Here is a 27,904-nt window from a genome sequence, read left to right as displayed (position 1 = left end):
TGCCGTCCCCCCTAGGCTGCAAACACGGAAACGACCCGATAGGCAGGTCTGCGAACCGCAGCGCCGCGTGGTGAGATATCCCAATTCTGATCGCCAGTGATCTGTGCTAATATTTTTTGCTCGCGACTGTACATTCCTATGTCCCAAGTTCATTTTACATTATCGACACAATATACTCTGAATTAAGAGTGGTCTGGTATCTGACGATTGCGACCTCCGATCGCCGTCGTGGCTGCTTGCCTGTGAGTGCGTAACAATTGCTATCATCGTCGACTCTGCGCACTGGATTCTACGCATCACTGATTGCCGCGCCACCTGAGCCGCCAAGCGCCTCAAAAAGACCCGCTGCAGACACGGCCGCTTTCTTGGCAGCTGTGGCGGAATAGTGAATAGAAGCTTACACCGTACCTTCCTAAGAACCCCAGGTGGTCCAAATTTCCGGAGCCCTCCACTACGGCGTCTCTCATAGCCTTAGTCGCTTTGGGACGTTAAACACCATAAACCAAACCTAAACTATCTTCCAGGTTGGTTGATTGTTCCTTTTTGACGGATGTCGCCCATTTGCCAATTTTTCCCTTTTTGTCGCCACTGCTGCCGTAAAAGTGTTCTTCCTTGCTGCCATGACAAACTAATTTTCGTTCTAAAAGGAGAGCGCGCTCCGGGATTAAGAATACACGAGAAGCTGTTCAGCGGGATTTACGTGCTGAGATACGGTCGCTGATAACCGAATTACCCATGTGAAACGGAACTATACAGCACTGCGAGGTCTCGAAAGGGGAAAGCAGCGCACTTCGAGTTGGCACGATCCGCAAGCGACGCCCCCGACTCGTTTGTTCAGCCCTGGGCAATACTCTCGAAATAAGAACATCGAAATTGAAGGGCCTAATGAAGATGTAGCATAAATTGAGTGGAAACTTGGCTCTATTGCGGGGCTTGATGTTACTCCTGATGACGTTGATGATGAGTGCCAGGTAACAACAAGCCTAGTAACACTATTGTACACTTCGATAGGCGCTAGAAGAGGGATGCACTACTCGAAAAGGCGTACTCATTAATTATGACTTTGGTTTTGCTGGTTATTTCGTACAGTTACATTAGGGATAAATTTGTCAGCCAGTCCTTCAATTTTTCTTTTGAATAAAAACCAGTAATACATCGATCTTTGATGAAAGTTCGATTCAAAAATGTCTAGGTAGGCGCGAAGTTTGTCATTAATGGCGTCATAGTTTCTCTTACCATATAATGGGGCGGTTTCTTTATTGGTTGTGCGGGAAAGCGGTTTAACGGTGAAGTATGCATGTATCGTTTTGTGATCACTGACACCTAGATGGTACGTGATGGAACGAACACATTCTGGATGATCCGTTAATATTATATAGAGGATATTAGAGTAGTCTTCAGTTATACGTTAGTTTCGCTGCTATCTGTAGCGGTTAGATTCTGCCAATTAATGCTAGGAAAACTGAGGTCACCGAAGACGAAAATGTCGGATTTGGGATTCTTGGTTTTGATTTCAGTTAACGCGTTATTAAATTTGCGAGCAAAATTTGGGCCGTTATAGGGGCCTTATAGCGAACGCCAACTGATTGGGGTGAAGAGTGGGATACGACCCGCAGTGTTTCGATATATGATGAAAGGTTGGCGGCCGTGCATGATAGCTGCTGTCTGGTTGCAATAAACACGCCTTCTCCCCTATCCTTGCGGGCATTGCGAAAAACACGGAAATTTGGCGAGAGGACCGCTGTCAGATATGCCAGGGCTGAGCCACGCTTCTGTCAAACTGGAAGACGATGATACGAGACTGGAAACGACGTCTCGCTTCGAAATAAAACTTGCGACATTCGGGAAGATGGGTGACAAGTAAAATGCGGGTTGCGGTGTATGCTTCGAACGCTTTGCCGAAAACTGCTGCCGGGATACTTTTACGGTTCGCGATGTCTCGGCGAAGGTGTAACGTTTTGGACCGATGTGTAATGTTTTGAAATGCAAGACGAATTTAGCTGTTATTGATCACGCATAGGCAACTAGCTGTTTGCGAGCGTGACGATCATAAGGAGAAAAACCCTCGCCAATGATGTAGCAGTCTTGGTCAAACGTCTTAAGGCCAAAGGCTTTCTGCTTCAGCTCCATAACAGAGTCATTACGGCACTATTAAAGACCGAGGGACCTTGAAATGCTAGCACGAGGTTTCTTCTGGATGTAGAGAAGCTTCCTGCTCGACTTGTGTTTTGAATGATGCGCTACACGGAGCATTCTAGGGACATCCACTTCGCTGCAGGTTAAAGGACCTTGGGATTTTGCACCAAGAGTGTACCTTTAAGTTGTTTTTCGCCCATTAGCGAGGATGCTTAGCGAGGATGTTTAGTTCGGAAGGAAGTGAACTTAACAATGAATGGCCGGTTGCGATATCTGTCGAGTGACGCCCAAGGCAGAGAGCGCGCTCGATTAGATTAGGAAGACCAGTGAAATCGAGATGCAGTGGCGAGATGCTCGAAGATGCTACAAGTTACACCACTTGCTTTCGCAAAAACCTAGGCTTAACCAAAGCTAAGCCCCAGCAATTTTTTCTCTAAATCTATTTCAGTAGGATTAGTGTCGGGAATATTGTCTGGTATCAGGTTGTTACGGCGAGAGCGATCATGATGGGGCCTGCCTCCATCAGCGTGAGCTGATGCAGTTGCTTGCACTCGGTGAATGCTTTCACTTTTGGAATTTCACGGGCGCTTTGTTTTTGAGCGCATCCGCCGGCGGAGGAGTGGGATGCGTCGCCAGCCTTACGACTTGCGCGGGGAGCGAAGGGTCCTTGCAGCGCGATCGGCAGAGGGAGCTCGGCGCCTTTTGGTCGAGATTATCGCGGACACGCCAGGCGTTTATTACCCTCGCTCCCCCTAGCCTGCTCTCTAGGAGAGGTGCGCGCGGCTTCACCTTAGACACCTTTAGCATACCGTGTACAGTGTTACCGTTACCGTTACCGGTGTACCGCGAACCCGCCCACCACCGGTGAGCGCGCGCTGATTGGCTCTGATGCTGCAGACGAGCGCGCAGCTGCTGGGTACCTGGCGCCATCTGGTGCCATCACAGCGATTTGCGCATGCGCATTCGCTGCGCGCGGGCTCCCGGTAATTCGGTGCCGGTAACCGTAACGGTACACGGTATGCTAAGGGTGTTGGGGGCGGGGGGTGCTTCTCCACTGAAAATGCCCCCGGTGGCTTGCCCAATGCCGGGTCTAGGACCTCACGTGGGGCTGACTCTGGCGCGCCCAAAGAGATACAGAATGACTTCAAAAGGGTTCGGAGGCTGTCCCATTTAAAATTATTCGTCTCGTGCACTGAGTAGGATCAATGCGGTCGATGCTTTGAAGACTACAAATAGCACAAAGGTCTTGTCTGTGCGGTACGGAGAGTACGAATGCGAACGCAAATTTTCCGCCGGAGCCATGCACAGATGGAGACACCTGCCGCCACCAAGCCTGTCACCATTCGTGTTCCCACTCCTACGTACGGCGTTGGCCTAAGGAAAAACAGGATACAAGAAGAGGAGGAGGTGCCGCTCGGTCCGCGTTCGCTACGGCCGTGCGTAGCATGTACCGGGTCGTCTCGCAAGCAGTTGTTTATGAATTTCGCGTTGCACACAAGTGGTGCTATGGCTTTTAATATATGAGAATTAGAACGGCCATGCTTACGAACCGGGCTTACGTCTATCCTCGTACAGTACAGTGGAGGTGGAGTGACGTCACGAAGGAGAAAGCGAGAACCACATGTGCGCCTCGGCTGAGGGGGGAGAAGGAATCAATGAATCTCAAAAGGATTTGAAAAACTGGTGTGGAGTTGAAATTGGAATTCCAATTGAAAAATTTGAATTTGTGCAACTAGAATTCAGAGTGGATTTTAATTAAAATTGAATTTGGAAATACAGTTGAAATAATTGGAATTGCAGCCAAAGAATTTAAAAAAATTCAGGGGCACTTTGACTGTCTAAAGTGAGTAGAGGCGAAAGCGTTTTCCGAACCACTTTCGCTGCTTCTGTGGTACTGGTAGCGTCACATATAATTGAGTACTAATTACTAAGTGATGACAAATCACTAATTAATGGTTAATTACTGATTAATGCCTGAATACTAATTAACGGCTAATTAATGACGCTTAAGCTTCGCCTTTAGGAGTGGAACGCGACAGCGTGTTGTAGCGCTGCCAGGGAGTCCACGGAACGCCACCACCCGTTCGGCGCGATGCCTTGCCCTTTGAACGCAACGCTTTTTGAGGAAAGGAAATGGCGCAGTAATTGTCTGTCATCTCGGTGGACACCTGAACCGCACCGTAGAGGAAGGGAGGAAGTGGGAGTGAAAGAAGACAGAGAGGGCCCGTAATGAAGGAAATGAAAATTGTATTTGAGGAAAGGAAATTACGTAGTAACTGTCTCACATATCTCGGTGAACACCCGTCAAAATTCAGGGGGGCACTTTTTTTACCTAAAGTGTGGTCACTGATGTGTGGTTAAGATGTTAAGCTTCGCCTCCAAGACTGGAACGCGACAGCATCTTGCAACGCTGCGCCTTGGACTAGGGGTGCCACCCAGGTTGCTCGAGCAACCTTCCTCTTTTTAAATAAAAGTTTTCTCTCTCTCTGCCAGGGAGTCCATAGAACGCCATTGCCCATACGGTTCTACGCCTCGCTCATCGGTAAATTTGTTTTTGAGGAAAGGAAATGTATCTGTCTCTCATAGCTCGGTGGACACCTAAACCTCGCCGGAAGGGAAGGGAGGACGATGAGAGTGAGCGAAGACACCGTATTCACTACACGCGCCTTTGTTCATTCCAAACCATCGAGCTGGCATGGCGGAGTGGATAGCATGCTCGTCTCGCACGCCGAAGACCGGGGTTCGATTCCCGAGCTCGACCAATTTCCTACTCGGTTTTATTTATTTATATGGCCTGACTAGAATAGTTAATTAGGCTGATTGGGTAATTAAGCAATTAACTAAGCTCAGTCTCACTTACTTGGAGCATCACTATCCTTCAATTGGTTGCATGGTTACTAGGCAAAGTACAATTGGCCCGTTTGAAATTCGCGCACTGTGACGTCACGGCCGTTTCAACCAATTGAAAAGCGTGACATTTTATGTCGACAACTGCTGCTTACAACGATGAGGCATTAAAGGCTTTCGCCTTAAAATGTGCAGAGAAATAACAGACACCTTTAGCATACCGTATACCGTGTTAGGGCCGTTTCACATGTTGCGACTAGAACGAAAAAAATTCAGGGGGCACTTTGACTGTCTAAAGTGGGTAGAGGCGGAAGCGTTTTCCGCACCACCTTCGCTGTTTCTGTGGCACTGGTGGCGTCACATATAATTGAGTACTAATTACTAAGTGATGACAAATCACTAATTAATGGTTAATTACTGATTAATGTCTGAATACTAATTAACTGCTAATTAATGACGCTTAAGCTTCGCCTTTAGGAGTGGAACGCGACAGCGCGTTGTAGCGCTGCCAGGGAGTCCACGGAACGCCACCACCCGTTCGGCGCGATGCCTTGCCCTTTGAACGCAACGCTTTTTGAGGAAAGGAAATGGCGCAGTAATTCTCTGTCATCTCGGTGGACACCTGAACCGCACCGTAGAGGAAGGGAGGAAGTGGGAGTGAAAGAAGATAATAGATAAAGAGGAGCCGTAATGAAGAAAATGAAAATTGTATTTGAAGAAAGGAAATTACGCAGTAACTGTCACACAAAATTCAGGGGGGCACTTTTTTGACCTAAAGTGTGGTCACTGATGATGTGTGGTTAAGATGTTAAGCTTCGCCCCTAAGAGTGGAACGCGACAGCGTCTTGCAACGCTGCCAAGGATTCCATAGAACGCCATCGCCCATTCGGTTCTACGCCTCGCTCGTCGGTAAATTGGCTTTTGAGGAAAGGAAATGTATCTGTCTCTCATTTGTCGGTGGACACCTAAACCTCGCCGGAAGGGACTGGAGGAGGATGAGAGTGAGTGAAGACACCGTATTTACTAGACGCGCCTTTGTTCATTCCAAACCATCGAGCTGGCATGGCGGAGTGGATAGCATGCTCGTCTCTCACGCCGAAGACCGGGGTTCGATTCCTGAGCTAGACCAATTTATTAATCGGTTTTATTTATTTATATGGCCTGACTAGTAAAGCTAATTAGGCTAATTGGGTAATTCAGCAATTAACTAAGCTCAGTCCCACTTACTTGGAGCATCACTATACGATCCCTTCAATTGGTCGCATGGTTACTAGCCAAAGTACAATTGGCCCCGTTTGAAATTCGCGCACTGTGACGTCACGACCGTTTCCACCAATTGAAAAGCGTGACATTTTCTGTCGACAACTGCTGCTTACAACGATGAGACATTAAAGGCTTCCGCCTTAATAGTCGGCCTAGTCACTGACGCCGCAGTGCGATTTTCGCACAGTGCTTTCACATGCAACGCGTACCCAGCGAATTCGGTTGGAGGGACACGCAAGGTTGCTCGATGTTCGCATAGGCAACCTACGATTAAACGCGACAGAAACGCTGCACGGAATGTGTTGACGATGTTATGACCAGCGTGTTTTTAGATGCAGGGCAATATTTGGTATGTTCTGATTAGAATAAACAGTTTTGCTTACGCCGCGGGAACAGCTCCCACGTGACCCCACGCCGAGACGGCGCGTGACGTCACGTCACGTGCGATCTGCTGCCGCGGCCGGTCTCGACGCACGTGCGCTCTCGCTCGCGCGCCTGGAGACCGGTCTTGGCCGCGGCAGATTGATTGATTGATTGATTGATAACAACTTTTATTTCCACCGATGTAGGAGGCCCCCTACTCCCCGTCCCTGGCACGCAGGCCTAGGGGACGGGACCTCCGCGACTAAGGACTGGCGAAGATACATTGTCTCTTCGCGGCTTCAGCCGCCAGGCGGACAGCTCGTTTCTGGTCGGCGGGGACCTCGCTTCGCAGAAGGACCTCCCAAGCTTCTCTACTCTTAATATTGTCCTCAGCACCCGGGTATCCAGGGCATTGCCGAATTATATGATCGAGGGTCCCCCTAGCTCCGCAGGTCTTACATTTGTCACCTTTTTTATCGTCTAACGTGGTTTGAAATAACCAGACAGGGTTAACGAAATTTCCGGCCTGTAATCGTCGCCAGGCGATGGCCTCTGTATTGGTTAAGTTTGGATCTGGTGGGGGCATTAGATGCCTGCCTAACCTGTAGTGCACGGAGATTTCCGCGTAGGTTGCAAACGTTCGTCCATCCCCTGGGGTCGGGTGGCTCTACAGTTACCCGGAACTAGAGATCTCGGGCTAACATGTGGGCCGCCTCGTTACCGGGGACGGATGTGTGTGCTGGGACCCAAATTAAGGTGATCTTGCGATCAATTTTGGCTGAGACCCTGCCCTTTCCGATGTTGCAGATTGCTGTTTTGCTGTCACTAAGAATCAAACTAGCCTTGGTTCCGGCGCAAGCAAGCGCTATTGCGACCTCCTCGGCCGTATCTATGTTTCTACTCCTAATGGAGGCGGCGGCGACTGGTGCACCTCGGCCGTCGACTACTGAGGCGACCGCCGCCCCCGACCTGCCACTCGCTGCGTCCACGTAGGCAACCTCATTTGCCCTGAAATTCCCGGCCCTTTTAACCAGCGCCTCCGCCCTCTTCTCCCGTCTTTCCCTGTGATGTTCTGGGTGCATTATTGCTGCACCATCCAAAAGAGGGCGCCACACGCCTCAACAACGGAGAAGTCGCTGTAGATACAACTTTTAGACTAAAACATTAATATTTTGTACAGCACCCATTAAATGAAAAAAATGTATATACAATCCTATGTATTTGAACAAAGCAAATTCAAATCTTGAACTAAAAGCTTAAATACCAAGCAAACATTTCAAAATTTTTCAATAACCACTTAAGATCACTGTTACCCTTTGTAGCCTTGAAAAACTGACTATATATACTGATAGGAAAGTTCGCGTGTTGTACTTCCAAAGTACATATACTAAAATTGGAACGATACAGAGAAGATTAGCATGGCCCCTGCGCAAGGATGACACGCAAAATCGTGAAGCGTTCCACATTTTTTTCGCAAATGTGCTCAAATGCCACATTCATCTGCGATGTTCGAAGATTTGAAACCACCTTTGTGTCTGAAGGCTGCACAGAGGCGGTCGCCTCTGAATTTGAACTGCAATGTAATTTTCGAAGCCTCTTTTTTCTAAGATATGATTTAAGGGTGTGCGAGCAGCAGGCATGGCAGCAATTGAATTACTTTTTAATTTGTTGTGTAACGTATTACTTTTCTGGTCTAGTAATTTAGTAATATGTACTGAATTACCTTGGAGGAGTAATTTTGCAGCAAAATAGCAATAATTACTTTCAAAAGTACTTAAAATGGATACCGCAGCTGACCTTTTCAACATGTGCTGGATCTGTCCTTGCTTCGGCGAGCGCGGCTTCGGCCCTGTTTTTTCAACAGCGTCCGCTCCGGCGGACGCAGTTGTTGCTGCGACGCGCGTCTTTTCTTTCCTTTTTCTCTTTCCTCTGCTCTTTTCATTCTCCTCTATCTGCACGTGGCAGCGGTGGTGGCTTGGCTCGAGCCAGTAGGCAGGCCCGTGCAATTTCTTTATGCGTAGCATATTGCAATCACTCAGTTCAGCCCTTGGGCGCGGCCGGGCAGCCACCAAACCACGTGACGTGACGTCACCAAACCACGTGAAAAAAATGAAAAAAGGAGAAAAAAAACAAAAAAAAGGACGGCTGAGCATGGTGGCGGTTTCCACCGCCCCGTTTCAAAGGGGGCGCTCCTATCCATCCATCCATCCATAAGTCACGGAGGAAAAGCTGCTGAGAAAATCGAGTGCCGCCAAGCAATACCTCGCGCAAAAAGACCGCGCAATATGCAACGCATTCTTGGCTTAACCAAGCTAAGCCTGGGCATATTTTTTTCATCCTTCTCTTAGTCAGTCACAACCTTTTCGTGGGCAACGCTCGCGGGCTGAACACGGATGAGCGATGCCCGCACTGTGGGGAGACCTGTGATATCTTCAGGCCGTTTCACATGCATGCGATTCTCGCCTGCGACGCTGCGAATTCTGTCGGTCTGCGACTGGGAGGGCCGTCGGTCTAGCCGCAGACGGCCTGCGACCAAGTTCCGTCCGGTTGGAATCCAGTCGCAGCGTCGCCCTACCGCCACAATCGTTCCCCCCCTGGCCGCGGCAGCTGCTCCCGCGTGACGTCACGTCACGTGCCGTCTCGGCGCTGCCCATTGGTCAGTCGCAGAGCGAACACACCGACGCTGCGACTGGATTCCAACCGGACGGAACTTGGTCGCAGGTCGTCTGCGGCTAGACCGACGGCCCTCCCCAGTCGCAGACCGACAGAATTCGCAGCGTCGCAGGCGAGAATCGCATGCATGTGAAACGGCCCTTACCGTTACCGGAGTACTGGGAGCCCGCCCACCGCCGGTGAGCACGCGCTGATTGATTCCGACGCTGCGGGCGCGAGGACAGCTGCCGGGTATGTGGCGCCATCTGGCGTCGTCAAGGCAATTTGCGCATGCGCATTGGCTGCGCGCGGGCTCCCGGTACTCCGGTACCGGTAACGCTAACAGGGTACACGGTATGCTAAAGGTGTCTAATATGTCAGAGCGAAACCTAAATTTTTATAGCGGTGAATGATTTCATCAACAGTAATCACTAACGAAATCGGAGCCCACATGCTAACGCTTATTCCTCTCCGCATGAATCGCATTAATCGCCCGCGAATTTTTTCTTTGTTCATACATGACCAGCTGTGGGCGCACTGTGTGGCCGTTTTGCATAATGTGAAAATATGCAGCATGCAAACATTTCAACTAGGCTCTCCGTTCTGCCACCCAGGGTGCCCTACAACGTGGTGTTCTGGACGCACAACCTGCACGAGATCCCGGGACTTGGAACCCCGGCGCATTGCACCGTCAACTTGCCAGACATTGTAGGCGCCATTTCTTCTCTTGCTGGCCCCAGTTATAGCGCGTTATATAGTCTGATTAGGATGTCGTGTTTTATTTATTCTGAGCAGCCTTTGTACCCAAGCACAACAGTCCGGAAAGAAAAGACATTTATCTTTTGATAAACATAAGATTGCTTTGATAAACATCGGTGCGGTAAGAAAAGAAAACGTGGTGGCCAGAGAGTGAAGTTCATGTAGTCTAACCCTTATATATCGAACTCGAAGAGGTCGCGCAACTGTAGCCTATGTGAAAAGGCGAATATATGTATGTATATTGTGAGCAATTTATTCGCCTTCGTCGTCGTCGCCTCTCTGGCTGCGACTTCATTCTCTTTCACCTGTAAATTCCCATCGTCATCGCTTGGGGCTGTGCGCTTGGAACACGTCTCTGGCAGAGGGCTAGAATAAACGTCTTACGTGAAGTCTTCCCGCACCTCCACCACGTGTAAGGGAAGACTTCACGTAAGACGTTTATTCTAGCCCTCTGCCAGAGACGTGTTCCAAGCGCACAGCCCTAAGCGATGACGATGGGAATTTACAGGTGAAAGAGAATGAAGTCGCAGCCAGAGAGGCGACGACGACGAAGGCGAATAAATTGCTCAATATGTGTGTGTGTGTGTGTGTGCGTGTGTGTGCGTGTGTGCGTGCGCGTGCGGGCGCGCGCGCGCGTGCTTATCTGAAATGCTATAGTGACGCGCTTCTTGTATACCGGCGTGCCGCGCACCAGGGTGCTGGTTCTCTGTAACATCGCTAGGCCTAACCTGCTTCACATCGAAGGTTTTTGGAACTAGCCACTGCCTCTGTCTGATCGTATCACTATCACTATAAATACAACAATCGCTCATTAAAAGTTGGTAACCGCACACGCCTTCGACATCGAAGCAAGCGAACCACGTCAGGCAAGGGCCGCCGCTGTGGGCTCCGCATGAGAGCGATGCAGCTTGGAAGATACGAGAAATCAACAGCTACTCTCAAGGCCTCCCAGCGTTCACTTCGTGACACGGTTTCGCAGCGCTAGTGCTGCCAGCAGGTGCCCAAAGCCACGCAGATGACCCGTCTCCGCGCGCAAAAAACTATTAAGGCGGAAGGCTTTAGTCCTCATCGTTGTAAGCAAGAGTTGTCGACAGAAATGTCACGCTTTTCAACTGGTCGAAACGGTCGTGACGTCACAGTGCGCGAATTTCAAACGGGGCCAATTGTACTTTGGCTAGTAACCATGCAACCAATTAAAGGGATGGTTTAGTGATGCTCCGACTAAGTGGGACTGAGTTTAGTTCATTGCTTAATTAACCAATTAGCCTAATTAACCTTTCTAGTCAGGCCAGATAAATAAATAAAGCCGAGTAGGAAATCGGTCGAGTTCAGGACTCGAACCCCGGTCTCTGGAGTACGAGTCGAGCATGCTAACCACTCTGCGATGCCAGCTCTTTTTTTTTTTTTTGTCTTTATTGCCTGTCTCCGCCATGCCAACTCGATGGTTTGGAGTGAACAAAAGCGAGTCTAGTGAATACGGTGTCTTCGTTCACTCCCATCTTCCTCTCTTCTCTTATGGCGAGGTTCAGGTGTCCACCGAGATATGCGAGACAGATACATTTCCTTTCCTCAAAAACCAATTTACCGACGAGGAAGGCGTAGAGCCGAACGGGCGATGGCGTTCTGTGGACTCCCTGGCAGCGTTACAAGACGCTGTCGCGTTTCCCTCTTATAGGCGAAGCTTAACATCTTAACAACACATCAATGACACAGGCAAGTGCCCCCCTGAATTTTTGAAGAGCGCCATTAGGACACGTTCCGCTTGCTGGAGCGCAGCGCGCAGTTCGATAGGGGGTTTTAGAATAGCTTTCCCCAGGGCTTGGGGGCCCCGACGAGACGGACGCCTACACCGGTGACTTTTAGATTAGTCATTTGGTTTGGTTTTGGTTTCAAGGGGTTTAACATCCCAAAGCGACTCCTGCTACGCCGTAGTGGAAAGCTCCGGACATTTTTAACCACCTGGGGTTCTTTAACGTGCATTGAATAGCGGTGCAATAACGGTTTTCACTACGCAGAGGCGCCAGGCTTGGGATCATTGACTAAAGCGCAATTGCGGCCGAGAAGAGAAATTATAACAAATAAAAATAAACACAAAAATTTTGTTTCGTTTATCTGGTGACTTTTCGGCAGCGCTTAATTCGTATCTATTAACCGATACAGCTCAACATACAAGAAACGCTTCTGGCCTTTTTTTTGTGTGTATTGTATGGATGGTTAGGAGATAGGAGAGTCCCCTTTGAAACGGGGTGGTAGCAGTTGCCACCATGCTTGGCTCATTTTTTATTTCTTCTTTTTCATTATATTTCTTTAACGGTCTGTTAAATCGGTCTATAAATTCGCGATTTTCTTTAAATGTGTTTTCAATCCTACACTTCTAACCTTATGCTACCTCTCTGGTTTTGATTGCCTTGACACGTACGCCCCCCGTCGAAAGTATACGGCCCAAGGGTAACCAAGGGGTTTGCTTGTGAGGCCTGCTGCATGCCTCGTTATGCACCCTCGGTGACCGTAATCTCTCAAAAGAAGAATGGCTTCGCGTCCTCTATCCTCCCAAGCTTTGGACTGTGCTAGGGAGCCCCGCTAAACAGCTTAGAAGGGAACCGTTTGGCCAGTACACTTTTGACGGGGGCTGTACACTGTACAGCCATCTCGACCGAAACACGCAGTGGAAACTCTTGCAAGTGGAATTATTTGCCGTTCTGTTCGCGTCCGCATTAATGAAAGGAAACTCTGTTAACAGAATGCCTTTTTTTTTGGCGCTTTTTGGACCAAATTTTTTAACGTCTTTGAACCACCCGCGCTTTTTGACGTAAGGCGACGCGTACTCGCTAAGCCTAGCAGCTCTGCTTTCGTTGTCGTGAATGCAACAAGGAATCGGTAGTGAAGTGAGAGGCCTCGCTTCGAGGGCCGCCGCCATATTGCAGTGAACTAACTTTTACGCAGAATTTTGAAGGGGATAATTATGTTCGACATTGCTATAAACACGGAGAAAAAGAATAAGAAACAACTTGCTTTGTGTTCCATGTCCTGGTCGCGTGTTGTTCTGCAGCCAGCAATCTGATATCTCCGGACTCGGCTGTATCGTACAACAAAAGCGGATTTCCTAGTGCGAGAATAGGATGTGCGTTTTTATTCTCGTGACTGCTCCGTTGTTCTTCAAAGGCAGCCTCACAGAAAAACAAATTACTGCTGAACGGCTTTATGGAGTCAGGCCTCGTTATTACGGAGCTGCCTATAACGAAGTAATGGATGTTGTGAAAGAACAGCCTTTTAAGATGAATACGCCCTGTTTTAAAGACCAGCCAAGAGGCGTTTCAGGGTAGAAGCGCATCAAATCCGCGCTGTATCCCGAGCAGGTGGCGCTGCAAGCAGTCCTGAAGAAGGGTGCACCGGAGCTGCACAAGCGAGCCCTGGTCACGGTGTCCCTACGGGCGCTCCGGTTCCAGCTGCTCACCACCGCAGGCCCCAACAAGCTGAGCAGCGCCGACCCGGACAAGACGGCGGTGCTTCCCTACACTAGTGTCAGTATCCGTAGCGCCCTCTGTGCTCTTCGCTCGATGTGGGTGGGGATGAGATGGAGCGACAGGGGCGACAAGGAGAGGAGGGGAGAAGTAGGCATCGTCACAAAGCAGCGCCTCTGTGTTCATCGTCCCGTCTTCGCGCCGTTCCTTTCCGTCGATCCCTCGCTTCCATGTTCATCGTCCCGTCTTCGCGCCGTTCCTTTCCGTCGATCCCTCGCTTCCATGTTCATCGTCCCGTCTTCGCGCCGTTCCTTTCCGTCGATCCCTCGCTTCCATGTTCATCGTCCCGTCTTCGCGCCGTTCCTTTCCGTCGATCCCTCACTTCCATGTCTTTAGCAGAACCGGTGCCCACTGCACGCCTTCTGAATCATGAAATGCATGCCACTGTGTAAACTTGAAAGCTATGGTGTCTCTCTTTTCAATCTTAACACGTCGCAATCACACGTCTCGTTCCCTTTTCATTCAACGTGGTGTCCCGCAAGGCAGCGGTCCCTTCCCCTTTTCTCTCTGTGCGAACAACATGTCGCATCCACAGCCGATAATATAAGTTGTATTCAGTACGCCGATGACACAAGTTTTTCCTTAGTGAGTCTTCTGCCGATTAACTAATAAACAGAGGAAATATGCCTGTTTCTGCGCTACAAAAATGGTCCAAAGCTAATGGTCTAGTAGTTAAATGTAGCAAGACCAAAGCTGTCTTTTTTCGGCCCCTTAGCCTGGATGTTATTGTAAGCAATAGCCTACAGCTAGCAAATGACATCATCGAAATTGTGGACAAGTATAAATCGCTCGGCGTTGTTTTCGACTCTCGCATGAGGTGGTCTGACCATATAATGCGTATATCAAAAGCAAGCTTACTTAATCTCTATAGCTTCCTCTCGTGACTTCGGGACGAATTTTCCCCAAAGCACAAGGTTCTTATTTACCACACCATATTTCAATTGTACATAAACTACTGTCACCTCGTTTGGGGTACAACATCATACAAATCTAAACATCATACTGGGTCTCCAAAAGAAGGCAATTAGACTGCCCACGCGGAAACTTTATTTCCAGAATATAGGATTATTCACCGTGTGCATACCTCGCTTGTTGAGCTTCTCACCACAGTGCTCATCCGACTTCCTGAAGAATCTTGCTGGGCTTACGCCATATGAGAAACGCTTTCACACCCGAAGCAAACAAATATGGGATGTTCGTGGAAAGACTGCGTTGTACGGGAACCAGAGCCTTTGTTTCGGTTTACCACCACACTAAAACTTCATAGCATAAACAACCCAAACGTCTTTACCGCCCCCATTGAGGACTGTATGTTATATTTCATCAATGCACAGCATTTCTCTCATTTGCCTAGGTGAGCATTGTCATGAGTACTCGCTATGTTTTAGGTTCAGCCACGCTGCCTGCATACTGCTTGACGATCGTCGACCGTTAATTACTGTCTTCATTCTCATTTGCTTGTTTCATGAGCACGAGTATTTCTCCATCTTTGTTGTTTTCTCTGCTATATAATTTAATTCTTTTAATTAAATTTTAATTAACTTAATTAAAATTTTATTTTTTTTTTAATTTTAATTTTTTAAATTTTATAATTTAATGTGCCCTGAATGCGCACATGTTCTGTTGCTCTGCCTTCACCGGGCCTCGAGCATCTCTCAATCTACACCCTTGTAGCTGTACGCCCGAGGCACATTTCCCGTGAGTCTGGAAATAAACTTTCTTCAATTCAATTCAGACAGTCAGCAGTCGCCTATCTCGGTCGAATATTGAAGGTGCAGTGAAGAGGAATCTGAACTCGTCTTTTTGCCGCGGGAACTCGATCTACACGTTCCGAGCATTCTTAGAAACTGCGACTTATTGCCCTGTGTGGTCGATTTCCCTAATTAAAATTGTATTAACGTCCGGCTACCGCCTTTATTTTTTGAATTCTCCCCGTACGATGGGCGGAGTCGACCAACGCGTGGAGTGCCTTTCAGCCAGCTCCGTGGAGGCTTTGCTTTCGCTTTATTTTGTTTTTCTAGGTTTCCGTGAATAAATAGTTTCATTCGCAAAATAATATAGCCGCAAAACAAGCCAGCAGAAATAAAAATACGCGCGGACTATTTGCTTTCGTGTATTACTACGTATTACTCCGCCGACGGCAGACCGACAAGCCTCCACGGAGCTGGCTGAAAGGCACTCCACGAGTTGGTCGACTCCGCCCACCGTACGGGAAGAATTCAAAAATTAAAAAAAGGCGGGAGCCGGATGTTAATCCGATTTAATTAGGGAAATCGGCCACACAGGGCAATAAGTCGAAGTTTCTAAGAATGCTCGGAACGTGTAGGTCGAGTTCCCGCGGCAAAAAGACGAGTTCAGATTCCTCTTCACTGCACCTTTAAGGGCGGACAGGCTTTCGTCCAGCTTGCGCTCTAGGCTATGGGATGCTCGTCTCGCCAAACAGGTCTGCCGAGAGACTGCTCCGAACCACAGCCAATGGCGCTGGACAATGAGCAGGCAAGATGGATGCGTTCACGGCACCTACCAGAACCTGTGGATGTCTTCGCTGCACGATGCAAGCGACGTGTACTTCGTAAGCATTCCTCCCACCTCGTTCGATGACAGCCACTAGGATTTGATCGGTTGTTTTTATTATGCATACTTCCAATTCAATACAGCACTAATCCTGTCTCCTTAAAAGGAAGCTGAAACGGTTTTTTGAGAATTCGAGGTTATTCAAGAATTCGAATCTATCAAGCTTCTAGATAAAGCTTGCAAAGTATTTTTGCACTAGCATTTAAAATGGTGACATAATCGTCGATTCAAACCGCGACGATGTTTAGGTTTCTCCTCACTACGTTGGAGGAGTGCGAGGAAACTCGGCAATGACATCATTGTTGCCGAAATTTCAATGTCTGCTGCTAACGCTTGCATGCTGCTGTGTGTCGTCAGATGGCGCCAAACAATGCATCGTGAGCTTCAACTTCGATGGCGTCGGGCTTCTTCCACGGAATTACCGTTTCTCCGCTGGAAACTTAGGGCCGTCATATGTGACGTCATTATCGGGGCCTCTGCTCGTCGCTGTGCACTTCAGAGAAGCTGAACGCCGACGACGACTTTATTCGACGATTACGGCACCATTTCAAATGCTAGAGCAAAACAATTTCGCAGGCTTTACCTATACATATTGCACATTCGGCAAAGGCTTATATAAAACCGCTTAAGGCACACTACTGCGCAGGATTTGAAATTGTAGGGAGCAATACTACCAAATCTGTGTTAAATATAAGAGTTCTAGGAAAGAAAGCGTTAAAAAGTATAACGTGGTAATTTATCTCTATTACCTTGTCTACTGCTGCTTTTAAAGGGACCCTGAACACCCTCTTGTCCTGAATTTTACGTTCCGGAGATCTGAGGCACCGTCCATGGAACATGCCCCAGCAAATTTTATTTGGAGTAATTAAAAGGACACTTCAGCGGCATACGAAATCCGGCTAGATTTAAAGTTAGTGTCCCAAGATTTCAGATGTGTCGTTCTTATCGAAAACGAACTTTGAATAAGCCAAAAAATTGCGTAGCAGCGGGAGACTTCCTTATAGAGATTTCCGGTAACTGCTTCTGGTCAAGGGAATTCTTCACCGGCCCCTCGAGGTGTTCCGCATAAATGGAGAGGCGTGCGTGCAGAGCTCTGTCGAGACTCTCCACGCGCGCAGACTACGTGTTGGATCGACACTTCCTAGGTGTCCATTCTAGTGCCTGTGCGCACGGGCGTACGCCGGAGCCGGTCCGCGCGAGAGCGCGACATAAGCAGCGTTTACATGAACCGGACAGCGGCAGGTCGAGTCAGAGGATCGAGTTGAGCAAGGTCAGCCCAACTCGACGACTGCGTGTTTACATGAATTCGATTTTAGCGAGTCGGGACCGCTTCAACTCCAGCGCCACCAAGAGTCAAACAGCGCAAGCGGGAGAGGGCAGTGGCAGCCTCCAAGATGGCGACCCAGTACCGCTGTGTACCGCTGTCTCGGAGGCGCGACGGCGCAGACGAAAAACAGGTTCTCATTTATCCTCTCTCCTCCCGCTAACTGCAATACGAGTTAGAAAAAGATCATCCAGCTTAAGCTCAGCTAATGATTGTTGCAAAAATAGGCCGACAGAGTGCTGCCAAGTGCCGCGCTCGGAAACTATTACCTTGAAGGGGCAGACGGTTGTCAGCAATAACAGGATTAATGCAACATAAGGCGCCTGACACAATATGTGGAATGCAAAAGCAAAGTGATGTATGAAATATCCCTCTCTCGTGGGGGGCCACTTATGTCGGGCAGACCGGTTGTTGCATTAAAGGTGCACTGAAGAGGAATCTGAACTCGTCTTTTTGCCGCGGGAACTCGATCTACACGTTCCGAGCATTCTTGGAAACTTCGACTTATTGCCCTGTGTGGCCGATTTCCATAATTAAATCGAATTAACGTCCGGCTCCCGCCTTTTTTTTTTTCAATTCTCCCCGTACGGTGGGCGGAGTCGACAAACGCGTGGAGTGCCTTTCAGCCAGCTCCGTGGAGGCTTTGCTTTCGCTTTATTTTGTTTTTTTTTTTAGGTTTCCGTGAATAAATAGTTTCATTCGCAGATAATATAGCCGCAAAATAAGCCCGCAGAAGTAAAAATACGCCCGGACTATTTGCTACTACGGATTACTACGTATTACTCCGCCGATGGCAGAGAGGCAAGCCTCCACGGAGCTGGCTGAGAGGCACTCCACGCGTTGGTCGACTCCGCCCACCGTACGGGGAGAATTAAAAAAAAAAGGCGGGAGGCGGACGTTAACTAGATTTAATTAGGGAAATCGGCCGCACAGGGCAATAAGTCGAAGTTTCTAAGAATGCTCGGAACGTGCAGATTGAGTTCCCGCGGCAAAAAGACGAGTTCAGATTCCTCTTTGCACCTTTCACGGTAGATTGAGAGAGCATGCAAATGACTTTAGGAATAGGAAAGCCGTTGCTATTCCCAAACACGTGACTACATGTGGTTGCATTCCTCATCTCAGGCAGTGCAAAGTGCTGCGCACGTATAACAGCAAAGAGAGATCTCTGTATCATCCACCGCAGATGACGTGAATGCTTGAGCGAACCGTCTCTTCACTTATCAGAGAAAGAGGCGGCTTTCTTAGATAAATGATACCAGCAGTGTGTTGTGCTTTTTTCTTGTGCTTGGTTTCTGTATTTAATGCTTTCTCGTACGAAATGCACCCAGTTGTAAGTCAGCACACTGTACGTGTTCTTACTTTCTGTGTCATATCGCGGTGGTAATACGCACGACGAAATAATTATAACAGCCGCCGCGGTAGTTCAGCGGTTATGGTGCTCGGCTGCTGACCCGAAAGACGCGGGTTCGAACCCGGCCGCGGTGGTCGAATTTCTTTGGAGGAGAAATTCTAGAGGCCCGTGTATTGTGCGATGTTAGTGAACGTTTAAGAACCCCAGGTGGTCGAAATTTCCGGAGCCCTCCACTACGGCGTCTCTCATAGCCTTCGTCGATTTGGGACGTTAAACCCCATAAACCAAACCAACCGAAATAATTATAACAACCAGGAAAACAAAAAGAAATGTCTGATTTCGTACATTTATTGTAGAACTAGTAAATAATGGGCAAAAAACTGAGCATTTTATGTCCCGCAACAAACAAACAACAGCTAATAGTCAATTATCCTCGCCAAAAGAATCACCCGAAGAAAAAATTGTAATATTGAAAGTCACTGAAAACCACAATTTTTGCACGAATTTGAAGTAAAAACAAAATAGCGCCCGATTTTTATCCCCCGAATTCCGGAAAAAAATAAAACGTGAAAACGGAGGGCCCGTATATGTGCTTGTCAATTCGCATTTGCTATAAGAGGGATATATCGTTAATGGGCTCCGCATAACGCGCTTGCTTTAATGGAAGTTTTTCAATAAATTTTCTTTTTTCTTTTTCAGACAAATTTTACAACAGGCGTGGCTCTCTTTGATATGGCATACGACGACTACCAAGGTGTCTGCGGAAAAAAGCACCCATTAACTGCAATGATCGTTCGGGGATTGAACATATCGAACGTCGTTCATTAGGCGTGTAAAAGTGCTGTAAAATAGGATTGCGATAATAAACTTATCAGACACGATGATAAGCTCATCCTTTAGATGAGGGAAGCGTCCACCCGAGAAAAAGGGCGCACGCAAAAGGCGTGTATGAAACATTCGCTGCCACACGAGGTAGAACTGTTAAAACGTTGCATCTGTATTGGTTCGAACGCAGACCTGCCTTCGTTTTTGAAGCGAAAAGCTTCACTAGGCTCGTCACCACCGCGCTTCGCGTGAGCCACCCCTCGGCGCCGCCGCGGCGCGCGCTACGTCGCCACCTCTCCCGCTCGCCACCGGTTTACCCCTTGCCGCTGGCGCACGGTCGCCGCCGCCTTCCCAGGAGAAGGTTCTTTCGCAAGGCTATAGTGAACTAGAATATTCTAGTTCACTATACGCAAGGCGTTGCGAGAACGCGTGAGCGGCGGCGGCGGCGGCCATAGCAGAGGCCGCGCGCTACGTCGCGCGCTACGTCGCCACTTCTCCTCACCACCGTTTTACCCTTCGCCGCTGCCGCGCGGTCGCCGCCGCCGTCCCAAGAGGAGAAGAGATTTTAATAGCCATGTATAACGATTGTACAAGCTTTGTATACCTAAGACAACACGTTTTGGAAAAGCTATACCGAAATTGTAGCCCTAGGTATGAAACCTTAAGCTAAACCACGAGCATCGCCACGAAGCTTTTCGCTTCGAGATACCCAGGCTTAACACTTTAGCGAAACCTCAGCCCAACTTTTTTTTTATGTTTTAACATTAGAACGCCCGTTATCGCAGAAAGTGCCCGGCGTTGTCTTGTGAGGCCTCGGTTGTCAGGAGACAATGTGGAGAGGGGTATTTTCCTCTCAGCTTTCAGAGGAGAGAAAGAGCGGGTGCGAGAGAGACACCGCCATGGTCAGTGTCGGAGGGTGGGGACGTCCTGTCACACTGCGACCGAATTGTTAGAGTAGAGCGGGGGTCATTACACGGTTACTGAAGCACCGGATTACGCCACCCACTCGCACGGCCATCGGCAGCGGCTGCTCTGTCCGGGGGGAACAGTAATGCTAACGCACACTGTGCCCGACCAATCGCATTGTTCGTCTTTGAATTTCTTTTTTATAGCCAGAGGGATATCATCCAGGATAACCGTCAGTGGAATCAGTCACTTAGAATGTTGAGAAAAAGCATAGAAGGTGTGAAGACACTCGCATCTACAATTGCTCGTATAACCCTTAAACCCAGCACCTAAAGCATACACCAAGCTTAGATCCCTATGAGAGCTCCTCGTGGAGTTAACCGCGTCAAGCCAACCGGCCACCTAGTGTGTGTGTGTGTGTGTGTGTGTGTGTGTGTGTGTGTGTGTGTGTGTGTGTGTGTGTGTGTGTGTGTGTGTGTGTGTGTGTGTGTGTGTGTGTGTGTGTGTGTGTGTGTGTGTGTGTGTGTGTGTGTGTGTGTGTGTGTGTGTGTGTGTGTGTGTGTGTGTACGTGTACGTGTGCGTGCGTGTGTTTGACACACAAAACAATGGAAAAGCGCAAATAAAAAGTGACACAAGCAAAATTGAAGCAAAATAAGTAACAAAAGAAAACATCAGTATCAAAGAACATTGCCGAAGGAGGGAAGCAAATCATTTCGGTGATGGCTACACTTCAATGTCACTAAGGTTATTCCAGTCAGTTGCTGTCCTTGCGGAAAAAACATTTATAAGAGTCAGTGCGCGGCTGAAGTGGAGTTATTGTTAAATAATGTTTTTGCCTAGTAGCATATCCGGTTGAAAAAGAGATTATTTAGGAAATGCCGGTTTTATAGTGCTCTTTAATTAATTGAAATAAGAACTTAAAGCGGATGAGACGATTACTTTGACTTATTGGTGGCAAGTTAGCTCTTGTTAATAAGCCACTAGCTGATGACTTACCCCTCCCTCTGTACATTTTCGAACTTATTCAAGTTAGCTTTATTGCAAAGGTCCCAGATAATTGATGCATAATCGAGAGTAGGAAAGAGAATTGATTTATAGGCAAGAATCCGAATTGCAGGTGTATACAGCTCTCGCGCCTCAGGAAAAACAGCTTATATTTTGCAATATTAGCTGCACAGTCTAGATCACTCGTGGTCCACATTCCGAAGTATTTGTAAGCATTCACTTCAGATAGATTCGTGCCGTTAACAGTGTAAAGAAATTTCAAAAGATTTCTTTTATGCGTGATTGCCATCGAAACGGTCTTTTCAAAGTTAACTGACATTTGCCAATACTCATACCAAGCGGCAATGTCACAAAGAGCCATTGATCATGCATTATGTAGACATTTATCATGTATTACTGTATTATTATAGAAACCGGTCCGGGCTCAGGCGGGTAACGGTAGAGGGTGCCGGGCCATTAATTACGGCCCGTGCAGTGCTTTAGATCAGGGTACCTGTGGCTTCAGCAGCACGGCGAGCCCGGTCCACTAGCATTAGCTGTTTCTCTAGGGCTGAGCTGCGCAGCACAGCCTCCCATTGGTTGTAGCCTGGCATTTCCATGTAGTGCGGCAGTGTAGATGGATCTCCTTCTCAAAAAATGGACATTCGGCAGGGCACTGCGTCGGGTTTAATTAAAAGTATTCAAATTTCGGGAATAGTTTGTAGTCCTCCTACCTTTGAGCTTTCTTTTTTTCGTGTGTGTGTGTGTGTAGGGGAGGGGGGGGGGGGGGCGTTGCACAGAATTTGTTCCAATCTTGGCCTTCGACCAATGAGGACGCGCGCCCAGCACGAGGAGGAGGAGGAGAATGCACAGCCGACACTGTGTGTATGTGCACGCCTGCCTTGGCTCGAAGAACAGACAGACGTGAAGCCAGCCTATATAAGAAGGGTGTTGACCGCCCGAGCCGCCGTTTAAGCTTCAGTGAACAAATTGCGTTTTGTTTGTTTGCCTCTCTCTCTTGAGGTAGTGAACTTTAAGTGCAATAATTCTTTTGTATTGTAATCTCTCTCATGTGTAACTTTAGTGTTAGTGGAGTGTTTCTTGAAGAAGGAATATGTCTGAAAAATAAAAAAGCTGTCTGTAATTGCACATACATGTCTTGCCCGCATTCTTTGCCTCAATCTGCCGAAAAGCTGAAACAGCTGATGAGCTGCACTCAAATTTCGCATTACGAAATTGTGTAATCGCCGGCAATTTTTTACCGCCTGTTGTAGCTGATGTTGATTGATCTGCAACTGCTGGATGGCGAGCTGCAGGCTAATACGCACCTGCCAACTTTCCTCTCTAAATTCAGCCTTCATATGCATGATCAATTCCCCTGAGGCCATTTTTCCCTTTAGCACAACAGCAACAATAGCCCCCGGTCCGTTGACGCTGCGGTGGCTGGCACGCGCTCGTGACCGCTCGAGTCAAGAACGCGAGAACGAAAACTGCAGCTTCCGCACTTCACAGCAGCAACTCACGGGTAAGCGGCGGTGTCCTCTGGCAGCATCGGTTGTAGTTTCTTACCTGTGTTCATCTGACAGCGATTGGACGACCCTGCAAGGGCCATGCGGTTGCTGGAGGCTGACATAGCTGTTACCTTGAAGCTCGACTGAGACGATGAGAGGCAAGAGAAGCGTAGCGGGGGTTTAGTGCGCTGGTCGTCGAGCCGATGGTCTTTTCTGGCAACAGAGTGGGTACATCATTGGATCGGAATCGTAGCAAGAGTCGAGTATGAAAATGAAACGAGGCGACGGCCGCAACTGGCGAGCAGGTTAGGGCTAAAGGGGAATCGGTGGGTCTCCTCACGGTGGTGGTTGGTGGTGGTGGTGGTGATCTCTTTTATTACTCCCAAAAACAGCGGACCAGTCCAAGGACCGGTTGCGCTGGCTTAGGGGAGGTCGGCGGGAATCCCTTGGGATGTCGCGGCCTCCACCGCGCGCTGGATAAGCCGGCGTTGGTCTGCCGGCTCGGAAGTACGCAGGAGAGACTCCCACGTCTCTGGGGTGTTTGAGTTGTTTGTGTTGTAATGTGTACAAGTCCACACCATGTGCATGAGAGTGGCTGGAGTTGAGCAGTGTTTGCACATGGGGTCTATCTGTTGCGGAAAGATCCTGCTGTATAAGAGGGGGGTTTGGAAAACTGCCAGTTAGTAGTTTGCGCCATTGGACGGCCTCGCGTCTTGTTAGGTCACGGTGTGCGGAAGGATAGAGACATCTTTCGAGCCGGTAGTGCTGGAGTATGTCCGTGTACGCGGTGAGTACTTCTTTGGGCTCCAGCCCACGAGTCGCTCAGCGGAAACGCCCAGGCGCACACTCTCGCCCGCGATCTCAGCTACCGAGCAGAGTGCATGATCAGCCTCCCTGCTTCCTCTGGTGGCGCTTGGGTCGCAGGGCCACGCACAAGCCTGCACTGCAGGGACACATCGACTACGGGGGCAAATTGCGAGTGTCGCGAATCCGGACGCCCTCTATGCCTGGTGCGGACGGTGCCATCGAGGCTCGGAGGGAGCGAACCCTTCTGCGCGTGGCGTCGGTCATCCACTCGCTCCTGTTGCTGCCACCGGTCGCCGTTTACTCATGCGCCGCGATCTGCGACATCTGGAACAGCGTGATCAGTGACCAGGTGGGTCGGGATGATTGCTGTGCTCGGTTTAACGTCTCGAAGCGACGCTCACCGCAACGGAAGGCCCTAGATTAAATTAGCAGGCTGCTTGCAGTTCTTTAAAGTGTTTAGGCACCGCACAGCACACGGGTGTTTTTGCATTTAAAATGCGGCCGAGGCGGCCGGTCTCAATCGATCCCGCGACGTTGTGATCAGCTGCTGAACGCCGAACTTCCCAACGCTTCTTATAGATGGCTATTGTAAAAAATAGTTTCCTGACCAGGTTAGAGGCAGCGCTTCTGTCTTCTCACCCGAGAACTTCGTGTATCGATTCGGAATTCCGTAACTGCTATATGGTGTACTAATCTGACTTCTATCAGTGCTGCCTCATTTTATTTGCTTGTTCCATGACTACAGCAGCCAATCAAGTCAGAAATAGCCGAAACGCCGGCCGATGTCAAACTATAATGTGGAAATTTTTCATTGCCGCACGGTTCTAGTGGCTTTTTGTGAGGCGACATATATATTTCTGTCTGCAGCCTCTGGTCGGCTGCTGCACTCTGCCAGTCGACCAGTACCGCGTGCTGCGTGGCACGTACAGGAAGATGAGCGTGCTGAAGCTGAAGAGGGAAGCACCGCTCGTTCCCCTCAAACGGTGCAGGCTGACCGTCAACGACACGGCCGCCGTCTTGCCCCAGCGTGGTCTCGCCAACCACGAAGTGCTCTCCCTGACGATGCCTCCGGACTCGTTCAAGGTATACCGCGCTGCTTTGGCGATGTGAGAGCGACCACAGTGCAGATTCGACGAGTGAAGGCAAGGAAGGGAAAACTTTATTTTGACATGCCTTTTCCTCAGAGACATGTCAAAATGCCTCAGAGACGTCTTGGTTCTATCCCCAGGAGCCTTCTCTGTCGAAGTCGTCCGCCTGTAATCAATGGTCGGTTGCCCTCAGTCCAGGGCTCCGCTGGCCACTGCCGCCCGTTGAGGTCGGTGTACCAGATCTTGTTGGTCTTCACAGCGGTCACTGGACAGCAGAGTCTCTCACTGCTCCGCACTCCGGTTTTGTATTTTGGGGACCACGTCTATGTTTTGGCAGGCCCTCGTGATGTGATAGAGAGTAGATTTTTCGTCGCACCAGGGACATTTGTCCGCGTATATCGTAGGGTGCATTTTGTTTAGTATATGTAGGTTTGGGAAAGAGCCTGTTTGTAATTGTCTCCAAGTGACCGCTTCCTCTCTGCTGAGAGATTTGTGCGGCGGGGGATATCGCGTTCTTCTGCCTCTATAGTTTTGTAGTATGGCCGAGTATTCCCTGGGTGCTGGCACGAGTTCCGCGGTCTCGTCGGACGAGTGAAGGCAAAGAATACATTTATGAGAAGCAATAAACCATGCAGGCCCTTCGTAGGTCTTCGTTTTAGAAGGGTTTTATGTTGTTTAATTTCACAGCTGTGTCGCGCCGCAGGTGTACGAACGCCCACGCGGCAGCGGCTACGTCGTGTGCAAGGACCTCCGCGACAGGGACAAGGTGCGGTGCCTGACAGCGGTGCTGTCCTTGGGCACCCTCGCGGCGGCTTACTGCACCGCGCGGATGGTCCTGTGGAGCATGTGCGCAGCCGTTGATCCTCCGCGACGGTCACTGCGCGCCGCTTAGGAGAGCCACACCAGAGACAGGTTGGTGTCACGTGGCCTTGCTTATGACCTGCCGAGCTGAAGATGGAACATGCAGACTCTCAGAATCATGATGATTTCATGTCGATGGCTGACGTTCGTGGTCTGCACGAGGTGGTCATGGTGCGGTGTCAGCAACACATTATGCACTAAGCGTACAAGGGGAAGGAAAAAGAGGGGATCGTTACAGCATACATGACGGGAGCCAACAGCCACTGAAACCAAGGAGCAGAGGGGATGTATATTTTTTTATTAGTTTGTAGTTTTTTTCATTAATGGCAGATTATTAAAAGCAGGAGAAGAAACAACCACATGTCGCTGGTGGGATCCGAACCCCCGACCTGCGAATTTCGCGTCCGGTGGTCTACCAACTGAGCTACGGCTACGGCTGCCCAATCGTCTGCTTTCGGGGATATTTATGTGTAGTATAACCCAACCTTGAGAGTGGTCAGCAGCGCCACCCTCGCCTATAGCGGCGGACGTGGCACGTCCTGTATTACCGCGAGTGCCACGCAGGAACGTGGTCGAACGGTGAGGGCGGAAGCTGAGCGAGAACCCTCTTATGCTACCTATGGCGTCAGTCAGGGAGACGATCTCGCCAATACTATTCACCGCCTGTTTACAAGAGGTATTCAGACGCCTGGATTGGGAAAGGCCGGGGATAAGAGTTGATGAAGAATAATTTAGTAATCTGCGATTCACTAATGGCATTCATTGCCTTGCTAAGTCACTCAGGGGACGAACTAGACGGAGAAAGCAGAACGGTGGGTCTACAATTAATATGCAGAAAACCAAAGTAATGTTCAGCAGTCTCGAAAGGGAACAGCAGTTCACAGTTGGTAGCGAGGTTCTGTAAGCAGTAAGAGAATACGTCTACTTAGGGCAGGTAGTGACCGCTGATCCGGATCATGAGACTCAGAGAGGGAAATAACTAGAAGAATAAGAATCGGATGGAGCGCATTTGGCAGGTTCTCTCAGATCATGAATGGCAGTTTACCAATATCCCTCAAGAGAAAAGTATACAACAGCTGTATCTTACCGGTACTCACCTATGGGGCAGAAACGCGGAGGCTTACGAAAAGCGTTCAACTTAAGCAACACGCCGAGCTATATGGAAAGGAAAATGATAGGTGTAACGTTAAAAGCGCGCGGAGTGGTTGAGGGAACAAACGCGGATTAATGACATCCTAGTCGAAATCAAGAGGTTGAAATGGGCTTGGCAGGGCATGTAATGAGAAGGCCAAAATAACGGATAGTGAAGGCAAGCATAGCAGGAGGCGGCGGGAAATTAGGTAGGAGGATGAGATCAACAAGTATGCGGGGATAATTAAGATGACCGCGGCTGGTACAGGACAGAGTTGATTGGAGAGATATGGCAGAGGCATTTGTCCTGCAGTGGGCGTAGTCAGGCTGATGATGATGATGATGAAATAGAGGGGACCGAGTTCCTGGCAGTTATAGTGGCGCTAGCAGAACAGGAAGCACCATAGGTGCTACCCAAGCAAGCGTGTACGACCTGCGAAAAATTGAGAAAAGCGCGAAAATTGAGAAAATTGAGAAAAATATTTCTTCTGCATTGGGCCCTTTCCTCTATTCAAGTTTCTGTACCGACCCCGTCATTACGTGTACCAACCTTATTGCCGTATCTACTTGCCAGTCTCGGGTTGGCGCCCGTCCTGTTGTGTTCGTGTCTCCTTTGTCTTTGTTGTTTTCGCGCCGTCCGAACTACTTTCAAGATATGAACCAACTAGCCGAAATCAAAGTACTTCTTGTACAACAGATAAGATCTAAAGTTAGAAGCCAGAAGACTGACAGGCGGAAGGAAAGAAAGAGTAGATTGGCTAAAAAAGAAAAATGAAGGTGTAGGTGGTTTATCGGAATAAAAATGTACAAAGGAAGGAAGAATGTTGCCGGCCGCGGCAATTGCTAATATCTTAAACGCCGGAGTTGCGGCCGACGGAAATGAACCGAGATAGGAAGGTGACGGCACCGGGGCCAAGCTCCAGGTCTGTAAAAGGATGCCCTGCGGCACTGGGGATCGAACCCCACGCCGCCGCTTCACTGCGACTGTAGCGGGACTTCC

General features: G+C 49.1%; 2 protein-coding genes and 1 non-coding gene across 3 annotated transcripts in view; all 3 read left to right on the top strand.

The window, feature by feature from the left end:
- Positions 1-19,618, top strand: part of LOC149332818 (uncharacterized) — a 36,902-nt gene extending 17,284 nt beyond the window's left edge. The window contains exons 6-9 of the mRNA XM_089555885.1: positions 9,876-9,969; positions 13,377-13,541; positions 15,985-16,113; positions 19,490-19,618. Of these exons, the coding sequence (XP_089412011.1) occupies positions 9,876-9,969; positions 13,377-13,541; positions 15,985-16,113; positions 19,490-19,618 (517 nt within the window). The remainder of the gene's footprint in view (positions 1-9,875; positions 9,970-13,376; positions 13,542-15,984; positions 16,114-19,489) is intronic.
- LOC149332819 (U6 spliceosomal RNA) lies at positions 7,977-8,079 on the top strand. The gene has a single exon (XR_016285368.1). It is a non-coding gene; the product is annotated as a U6 spliceosomal RNA (small nuclear RNA).
- A 4,402-nt stretch (positions 19,619-24,020) lies between the features above and the next one.
- On the top strand, positions 24,021-25,804 carry LOC149332817 (uncharacterized). Its single transcript, XM_089557561.1, has 3 exons — positions 24,021-24,173; positions 24,692-24,907; positions 25,616-25,804. Exons 1-3 carry the CDS (start codon positions 24,021-24,023, stop codon positions 25,802-25,804), a joined length of 558 nt encoding a protein of 185 aa, XP_089413687.1.
- The last annotated feature ends 2,100 nt before the right edge of the window (positions 25,805-27,904 follow it).

Source organism: Amblyomma mixtum, chromosome 8 (genome assembly GCF_055824585.1).
Source record: "Amblyomma mixtum isolate Tamu chromosome 8, ASM5582458v1, whole genome shotgun sequence".
Classification (NCBI taxonomy): domain Eukaryota; kingdom Metazoa; phylum Arthropoda; class Arachnida; order Ixodida; family Ixodidae; genus Amblyomma; species Amblyomma mixtum.
Note: the sequence above shows the minus strand (reverse complement) of the source record. Positions and strands in the feature narration are given on the sequence as shown.